Below are 9,933 nucleotides of genomic sequence, written 5' to 3'. Positions count from 1 at the left end.
CAGCTGTTGTCAGTAGTATCAAAAAGATATCTTATGATTTGTACACTTTTTGTTTTTAGATACAAGCACATGAAAAATTTTAGAAAATGCTATATACCAAAGTGCTGAGTTGCATGGAAAAGAGCTATAGAGAAAATGTGTAAAGGGCCTTTCCATGTTATGAGTTACACGAGGTATGCTTCAGAATATGACTGTCCATAGTATGTTTCCTCATACAGACTGATAAAATGATAACAAATCACTATGATAACAGCTACTAAAAGAAGAGAGACCAGTAATAATCATACAACAACAATAACTGCAAAAAAAAGAACAGAAACAGTATTAGCAATAACAAGAATAAACAACTAACAACAATAACAACAACAACAGCAATGACTGCAAATCTTACTCCTGCAACTCTGGATGCTGTGATACGGTGTCGTTGATGAGGTCACCGGTCACCTGGATCAGTGTCATGCTCTCTGACTGGATCTGTGTGGATGTAAGTCACGAGCACAGGTGTAATTTGAAAAGATGTCAACTCTATTATACAGTCTGCCAATTGCTGCAAGTAACATAATCTTGAGTTCCATGATAATTTTGATGAAGAGGGTGCACAGTTATCACCATCTTTTCATGTTTTTTTTTTTTTAAATAATCACAGTTTCAAAGTCCATTTTGCATCACATACAGCAAGTCATTAGTTTGTTTTCTTGTCTAATTTGCAGATGGATCTCGTCACGTCTTGACTTTTCATACTAATATTTTCAACCATTCATTCAGGCAGATCCTCAGGTTTTGGAGTTTACCTGGCACATACATCTGTAAGTGGCAAATTTTGAATCTACAATTGGCAACTTAAATCTATTCAGCATCATCTCAGCTACAACTTGTACATGGTGACCTTGGTTATTTTAAAGGGAATGATAAGTTGGTTCTAAATGCTTCACAGAAACATCACTCTGCTTCACTCACTCACACAACTGTGATGTCTGGAAATAATCTGTCAATGAGTAAGCATCACAACTCCTATGAATCCCTTCATGTATCATAATGTATCAGGACTGTTTGTGAGGGACTGTTACTTCGTGACAGCCATTTTCATGAGGAGTTTCTTTAAATACTCAAACAGCCAAGTTTGTTTGTTTTTATATTTTGTTTTTCTTTTAAATCTAAAAAATGCTGTCAAAATTGAATGAAAGGTAATGACTTGGTGCTTGGGCACATAAAGAAGGATTGACAAATCAGTTGAAAAAAGGTTTACTTGTGAGGTAACAATAACCATGATAGTAAACATGAAATATGAATAAAGTTTCATTTTGATCCAACTGATTGTTACTGACATTTGACTGGGGGGGGGGGGGGGGGGGGGGGGAGGGGGGGGGGGGGGCAAAGGGAAGGGATGGGAAGTGTAGTATTCTTGAGACCTCGAGATCATGCAGGGAAAAAGAAGGGCACCGCATTAGTGTCTCCAGCATAGTTTTCTTTATAATCCACTGAACTCTACTATGGAAGGGACGCTGTGCGCACTACATGCTGAAAGTGGCTAAAAGGCTACTGGAGCTCGGGCACATCACTGTTCAGTGGCACGCATGTATGAAGCCAACGCGGCCATTTTGAGACTCTCATTCCCACCCTTCCCTCACATTCTCCCCAACTCAAAAACTTTGCTGCTCTGGTCCACACCATGAACAGTAGTGAGCGGGACTAGCTTGCTCACTTCTTCAATGGTATGGGAGTCTCAAAATGGCGACCGCCACCTTCAGGGCACTGCGCATTACGCTTGTTCCGTAGTAGAGTTCAGTGTTATGATCTGGAAACCTGTTTACGCTGTCCTTGACCATGCTATTCACCACTGGCAGCTTTTCAAACATGGAACAGATCTCGACGTCCACATACCTGCACGGCCATCATGACGGTGAGGAAAATGATAACCACAAACATGGCCAAGATGATGAAAACACTGATCACACTATCGAGGGAGTTCTTCAGCCAACCAATCACCTAATACATGATGGATAAAAGGATCAAAATGAAGAGAAAGTAATGTCAGGTAAGAATTTGTATAGGGATTTGCATATTTTGTTCATCAGGACATGGGTCATTTGACTCTATGTCGTAACATTTTTATCGCAGGATATTCTTTTTAATCACAAAATCACCCACACATATGCTGTGTCATCTGTTCTGCTTCCCTTTCCTTTGTTTGACTTCATCTCCATCTGCCAAGATGACTGGATAGCCCATATTCATCTGCACTAGTTGGTCTTCCATGGAGTCCAATTGTATACAACTGGGAAGGACCACTTCACCAGTTCATGCACCCTGCTCTTAGCAATGAATGAATGAAACAGGATCTGCATACATGCATGGGTTGTGACTCCCGGGACATCCATTTTATGTCTTATCTGAGGGAGGTGTGTTTTGCCTCTATTAGAGGAGGTGGCATGATAACAATCAACACTGCTCAGTAAAACTGACTTTGCTTGAGAAGAAAACAAAGGCCAAATTCCATTATTTATTTTCTCGGTGACACTGCCAAGAAAGTTTTAATCTTTGATATGCATAAAAGGGTTACAGCTACTGCAACACTGCAAATAAATAAACACCAGGAAATGCCAAAAGCAGACACACAGTGGTGATAGAGGGCAATGTACCTTGCGATCTCCCCTCAGGAAGAGACTGACAAGCTCCCTGATGTATGGTGGAGTCAGAGCATCTCGCCTGCCACCAATGGCCTCATGCACGCTGCTGCATTTTGCTTTCACCTGCAGAATGAGAATACACAGGTTTACACACTTGTTGCGAAATCCTCGACAAAGAAAACCACCATTAAACTTTATCTGTGAAAGCACATATAACAACAGGAAAAATCTGATGAAAGAACGGATTTTTCAAGCTTCACCAACAGTTGCTTAATGGGTGTAGTACTTAGGCAAACAAACTAACCCCATGCAGACACTAATAACTCCCTACATCAACACACCAAGTTTGGAGAAATAAATGTTTATGATAAGATCTCTCTGAGAACAACAATTAATGAAGTGAAAATTACTAATCTTTCCCTTTACACCAGACCTAGTCTTGCTGCCTCTTAATCTGTGATGCTTAAGATCCTGAAAATTTTAAACAATTTCTAGCCAACAGTAAGTGAACTGCACTTTGACAGGCTAGAAATTGAACTAACCATGTCCCATGCGCCAAGGTTCTGAGCAATCTTCTTGAGGAACCAGAATGCCAAAAGGATTGGGACCAGCTTGAGGATAACACCCATGTGCATCCACAACCTGACTACTACACATGCCCACACCAGGCCGTAGATGAACCGCACGCTCTGACCGCCCATGACGTCATCCACCTCCGCTCGCCGTTTCCGTGCCGACCTCCGGTGACCTTCGTCGGGATTGGCCCCCGGAGTCATCTTCGGGGTGGAGGTGGACGTCGGGATGCGGAGGTGGGTGGGGCGGCTGAGGTCGATGTCGTCTGCTGCCTTGGTTTCCACGGTGGGGCTCGCAGCGTCAGCAGGCTGGGTGGAGTCTGGCTGGTCAGCTGGTGGGGATGATGCTTCAAAGCTTTCAGTGAAGTCACTGCTTGACAAGTCCTCTGTAAGGTGGGGACAAGATTGTATAGAGAACTGACAACAAAATCACTTCCACCTTACGACTACATGATGACACAATGTGAGAACTGGTTGATGAAAATGTATATGAAAAGAGAGGATGGTTCACAAGTCAGATGAGCTCACAGAGTGGAATGCAACTACTAAAGTGGTAACTATAACATACTATTAAATTCACAGTCATATAATTTATCAACCTGGTGAATACTTTGGTCATTATGATATGGTTATTGGAAGACACATGCACACAAGTGACAGGGAATTTCAAGAAAATACTCTCACTTTCTTTGAAAGAAAAGAGATAGCAGGATTTCATTTTTGTGCTGCTACACTAGTCAGTAGGTTCTAACAGCTACAGTAGACAACTTGACACAAATCTGGGGGAAGAAGCATCAAGCACAGATGAAAAATGGACCAGTTCCCAGGGATATCATTACCTCTGGAGCTTGCATCTCTCCGATGTGAGGTGTAGCCGAGAGCCACGAGGATGATGACGAGAAAGAAGATGGGAATGCGGTACCAGCCGGCAACAGTAGAGAGATGGAGGAGGAGCAGGATCCAGATGGGTACGGACAGCGTAGTGAGAATGGAGCTGGACTGAGGAGTCCACCAGAAGATGAGGGCAATAACATACGCGATGATTATGGTCCACACCTAATGGAAAAAGAAAGTACTCCTAAAGTTGTTGTTGTTGTTTGTTTGTTTGTTTTTTCTGTGGACATGGGAGATGGCCTATCATTCAGCAAAGACCAACCACACACATGAAAGTTATTTATTGGATAGGAGCGATACACTTGGGCAAGACTGTGATAAAGACACTTTGGGACATACGAGACCGTCTGAATGCTTACAAACATCACAACACGTGTAGTAGAGAGGATACAAAATCTTAATGGGAAGACACATGGCTCCTTTAAAAATGCATGGATGGTAGTTAAGCGTGAGCAAGCCGTTGCTAGGACTTCGCAGAATAATCAGGAAAGAAAGATGAAAAATAAAGAGAGCTGGAAAGATGGGAAGGGCAAGGAGGTGACAGATGTATACGCCTGAACGAACAACAAATCAATTAAATTCAACGTAAGCCCCTTTCTTCGCAAGCACGCATTGGAATAACTCTTGTGACCAATCCATTTCCACTATTATATTGACCAGCCTGTGTGCTGTGGCTAAAGAATCGCCAGACCGTATTACATCTCCAGATTTATGCAGGAAATCTGACAAGATCCGTGGGCTAAAGATTTTCTCTGCAAGCTCTGCCAATAGATACAGTAGTAGGTCATTTAATGTTGAAAGCATAACAATTGTGGTTTTCAATAATCCTCATCCAATTAGCATCACATTTATAATGGTAATCTTAGGTTATTAAAATGCTTCCAGTCGTAGTAACAAACAAATGCTTTAGTGTCTTTACTGAAGAAGCACACTAAACTTCTTTATAAATGGCAATTCGCTTTCAAGTGGAATATAACTTCTCAAGTCAAAAGCAGGTTTTGCCAACAATTTCATTTCATTTCATTTCATTTATTTCCACATTAAAAACAACAATCATTACATTTCAAGTCATAGTATAAACATATTCATTGTGGGGGACCAATTAAAGCCTTTCAGGCTTGTTGGGAATAGGCCCCAAAGTAAATATAAGACTTTCTCAACTTACAATATATAGATACAAAATATATAGAACACAAATGGTGCACAATCAAAGCAGGATGAAGAAGGAAAAAGAAGAGAGTAAAATACTGGCAGAATATACAAAACCATGTTGCTATTACATACGGAAAGTGCGTCTAAAATTGTTTCTGAACTGCTGTAATGATTTGTAGGATTTCAGTTCTTTTGGTAAAGTATTCCACAAAATGGGACCTTGATAACAGTCATTGCACAATGTATCAGACACACATGGCACATAAACACACTGGTTTTTGCAACAAAAGAAGTGATCAGGTTTGAGCACAGATAACATCAGCTTAACAATAACAAATCAATACTACCAGTACCAGAGTAGATGACCCACGCACGGTCTCCCCTACAAATGTGCGATGCGTTCAAGAATGAGGTACATTATTGTAGAACCACCTAAACTGAAACATACTGGGTCTGTGTGTGACAATATACAATAAGACTAGCTACACGCAGCCGCTGTAGCGACAGCGGCTGCACCTCTATTCCTTCGCAGACGTTGTCATTTTTCAGTGTGGTTGTGCGACTCCTTCATGAATATCTTTATTACTCGTGGAAAACTAAAATACAAGGAATTATCGTAATATATGATAATCATTCAATAATCGGTATGCGATTTTTCGTTTAATTACGTCAAAAACTCACCGAAATCTGTGGCTGAAATCAGGTCTGTAAACGTCCTTATTGCTTCACTCCTCATCTGCGTGTTATTTGAATGGCATTCACTCTCGTATACTACAACGTACAACGTAGGTAGTCGGAGAGCTAGAGGGCGCCTCTCCGACTACCTACGTTGTACGTTGTAGTATACGAGAGTGAATGCCATTCAAATAACACGCAGATGAGGAGTGAAGCAATAAGGACGTTTACAGACCTGATTTCAGCCACAGGTTTCGGTGAGTTTTTGACGTAATTAAACGAAAAATCGAACACCGATTATTGAATGATTATCATAGATTACGATAATTCCTTGTATTTTAGTTTTCCACGATTAATAAAGATATTCATGAAGGAGTCGCACAACCACACTGAAAAATGACAACGTCTGCGAAGGAATAGAGGTGCAGCCGCGTCGCTTCGCGACAGCGGCTGCGTGTAGTTACAATAAGACATGCTCCCTCTTGAACTAATTTAGATCATAGACCCTCTGCTCTGCTCTACAACTTTAAGAAAACAATGAGCCTACAACAACTTTGTGAAAACAATGTATGGAGGTGTATCCTATTACCGAACGATTTTTGTTTTATTGCTCCAAACGGACAACATTATGCAATAATTCAGCCAAAAATATCCTTATAGATAATTGAAATGCTGATGACTTTAGCTGTAACAAAAATACTTGAAAAATAAGCCAACTTCTAGAAAAAATCCGTATTTCAAATAACCCTTCCACAAAAGTTGTCTCTTTTTACCGACGCAAATCGTATTGTATTTACCGAACGTGCGCCCTCTGTATGGGGAAATTCGTACGTTGTATTTTCGGTCAATGTTTATTAACGCAGGACAATGAACATCGAAATTTTAGCAATTATTACGTAAATTTGAGGTAAATTACGTTTTGTTTTGTGTTTTGCTGCAGCTTAGCAATTTTCGGCACTGGCTTCCCCTGTGAGATAACAGCGCGTAGTGCAATAAATGCGTATTCGAGCTGTTGTACGCGCTCCATTGACAAAGTACGCGTTCGGTAATAGGATACCGTTCGGTAATAGGATACCTGACTATACCTAGTATTCTGTGGTATTAGAAAATTTTGTATTCACATGCTGTTCGTAACAGAGAAAAAAAAAATTGCTTGATGATCATTTAGCACGCAAGAGGACTTGATTCGATATCAACTAGCAACTTAATTTACACATCAACCTTTCAATGACAAAGTTGTTTTTTTTTTTTTTTTTTTTTTTTTTTAGACCTAACTGTCACTCAGTCAGGTCCCCACTTTTACTTACCCACAGTGAACTGAAGATACTCAAACCATCATAAAGTGTGGTGAAAAGTAGTTTGACAGCTGGGAAAATGTAATCAAGCAACCAGTACACAATGTATGCAGCGGGTAGACCAGCTGCTACTGTTATCAGAATCTTGTACCGCCTAGCAATCAAGCTTCCCAGCTGCTCCGAAGCGAAATTCAACAGAGTGAGCGGGATAGCCACCGCCCCGACGACCAGCGGGGTGCTCGAGTCTTCCAAGCCCTGAAGCCACCCGTACATCGAGCTTTGCAGCGTGTACTTGAACGGGTATAGCACAGTGCCGCATAGCGTAGCCCACATAAGAGGCTTCAAGAAGATCTCGAAGACAAAATAGACGGATATTCCGGCTGCACAGCACAGAGCAATAATGATGAATGTAGCAGCATTGTAGAATGCTTGCTTCAAATGCTTTTCGTGTCCCTGGGGCACGAAATGTAGCATGCTGTCCAGCGGGGACCTCGGTTCCGTTCCAGGTGTCGCCATATTTTCCTTGAACAGCTGTGACATTGATTGGCGCAACGCTGCGTTATTATGATCACTAGCATCGACTGGCGCCAGCAGGGTGGGGACCCATATTACTCTGCTAGGTGGCTTTTATGCAGCATAAAGTGTTGATCTCCCCCATAATCACTCATAATGCTATGTAATTTTTTAAAGCAATGAATAACATATCTTAGTGGAAAGAGATGTAAGGCAGAATGTGCAAACCATCAAATAGATAGGAAAACCCCTCAAATGAATCGATAAATGACCAATGAAAATGTCAATAAATGTAAACTTTAACTCTAAAAAGAATTTTAGATAAATACTATTGTAACTGAATAGTCAATTCATGATGGAACAAATAAGATAGTACCAACTCTTATGCCTGGTAGACAGATTGCTAATCAGATAGATAGATTTTATTAATGCATTAAAACAGGTTATTAATACATCTATCATTTCTGGTTACACATTCTAATTTCATAATGTTTAAAATCGAAATGAGCATCATGGAAACATGCATTTCCAAACTTTTTTAAAATTCTTGTTTCAGTACATTGTGGCAGTTAAATGAAGTAGAGAGAATAATGTATATGTTCCAAAATGATCAAGCTAATACTGATGATTGATAATTCAAAGCTTGGTGCATTATAAAATCCATTTGAGTATATACCATTCATCTTTATACTCTCTCTCTCTCTCTCCCTCTATCTCTCCCTCTCTCCCTCTCTCTCTCTCTCTCTTCTATCTGTTTATCTTATACCTATCTATGGTTTACCCATCATTCCACTCTGACACCATTACACTGTCATCCACTCACCAAGTTCCACAAAAAACAGACATCCTCACTCCACAAAACACCAACAGTCGAATTACTACATAGAGTACAAGTATGACTCAAGACACAAACTAATCCCATTGTGGTGTACAATAATATAGTAATGTATCAAATATAGTGCCAGGTTGTTGTTATAATTCAAAGGCGTCACATTCAAGATTGAGTATTTGCACCAAAATCTATATTAATTTCTTAGAATTCACACATTATAACATTAATTCCAAAAATGAGAGTATACTTTCAGAATAAAGTGTTTTTCACTGGAAGCAGGTTTTTGTAGATTATTGATTTCCTTGGCTTCAACTACTGCTTCATATTTCAACATGCTTTAGCAGGACAGCATTATTTCTACAGCCTTATTGCACATATGGAACACAGAAAAAATACAATTATCTCTATTACCTTAGTACAATTTGTATAACAGAAGTATATAGTTATCTTTATTATCCTTCCAAACACCTAAGGGTATTCTCTTCACATAATAAGCACCTTCAGTAATAAATTTCAACATGAACAAAATGTGCTACATAAGGGATCATCTAAAAACAAAAACAACTAAACAAACAAACAAACAAACAAACAATTAAAAAGCATGTTGAAGTGCTGTCTCTCCTACCCCTTTACTGAAAGCCTATCGCAAATCCTGTTCATGACCATGTACAATGTATACATACTTGTGTGGTTGGTGAACACATGAACCACATTAGATTATGCTTGGCAAGGTTTGTTTATTGGTGTTGTCGTTTCTTTTTTTATCTGATGAGGACAAACATTAATTTTTAGCAGGCGCATATTTATATTTAATAAACAACAAGAAATCATTCTGAAATGCAAAAATTAAAAAATTAAAAAAATACACAGACACTCCACTATGGAACATGATTTGTAGCTTAGAAATGGTGAAGCATGGTATCCTTTCCTTAATGGCCTTCATGTCAATACTTTTGTACTTCGATTAATTGAAAACTTCTTTTGACTTCATTACATGAGAGTGAATTAACATCATTAAAAAGAATGTCTTATAAAAAAGAGCCACAAAAATACCAAGAAAAAAGTTATAATGGGAACTTCTCTGATGGTATGTAGTACACACAAGATATGATAAATAAATTCAGTGATCCCCACAAAGTGATAACATTTCCATATTGACACAAGCTTACCATTGGTCTAATTACAAAGTCTTAGCAACTCTAAGGAATTAAGGTCCATTCTTTTTTATGTCATTTCTTGGATTTTCAGGTCATTGCCAATTAACTCACAAACAGGTAGCTCAATTGAAGAAACTGTATAGATTGGTTTGTTATATACACAGTCAGAAATATTGCTCATTCATATTTTACTCTCACTTATATCATTCCAGGATA

The 9,933-nt window shown here is 39.4% G+C and overlaps 1 protein-coding gene across 1 annotated transcript; it reads right to left on the bottom strand.

The window, feature by feature from the left end:
- Positions 1 to 387: 387 nt before the first annotated feature.
- On the bottom strand, positions 388 to 7,731 carry LOC139732178 (transmembrane protein 245-like). Its single transcript, XM_071643051.1, has 6 exons — positions 7,228 to 7,731; positions 4,039 to 4,255; positions 3,170 to 3,585; positions 2,640 to 2,750; positions 1,882 to 1,986; positions 388 to 474 (listed from the first exon to the last, which is right to left on the bottom strand). Exons 1-6 carry the CDS (start codon positions 7,729 to 7,731, stop codon positions 388 to 390), a joined length of 1,440 nt encoding a protein of 479 aa, XP_071499152.1.
- Positions 7,732 to 9,933: the final 2,202 nt, after the last annotated feature.

This window comes from Diadema antillarum, unplaced genomic scaffold (genome assembly GCF_040938485.1).
Source record: "Diadema antillarum isolate AM-2024a unplaced genomic scaffold, OU_Dant_1.0 seq00000403_RagTag, whole genome shotgun sequence".
Lineage (NCBI taxonomy): Eukaryota > Metazoa > Echinodermata > Echinoidea > Diadematoida > Diadematidae > Diadema > Diadema antillarum.
The sequence above is the reverse complement of the archived record's forward strand: the minus strand, read 5'-3'. Positions and strand labels throughout refer to the sequence as shown.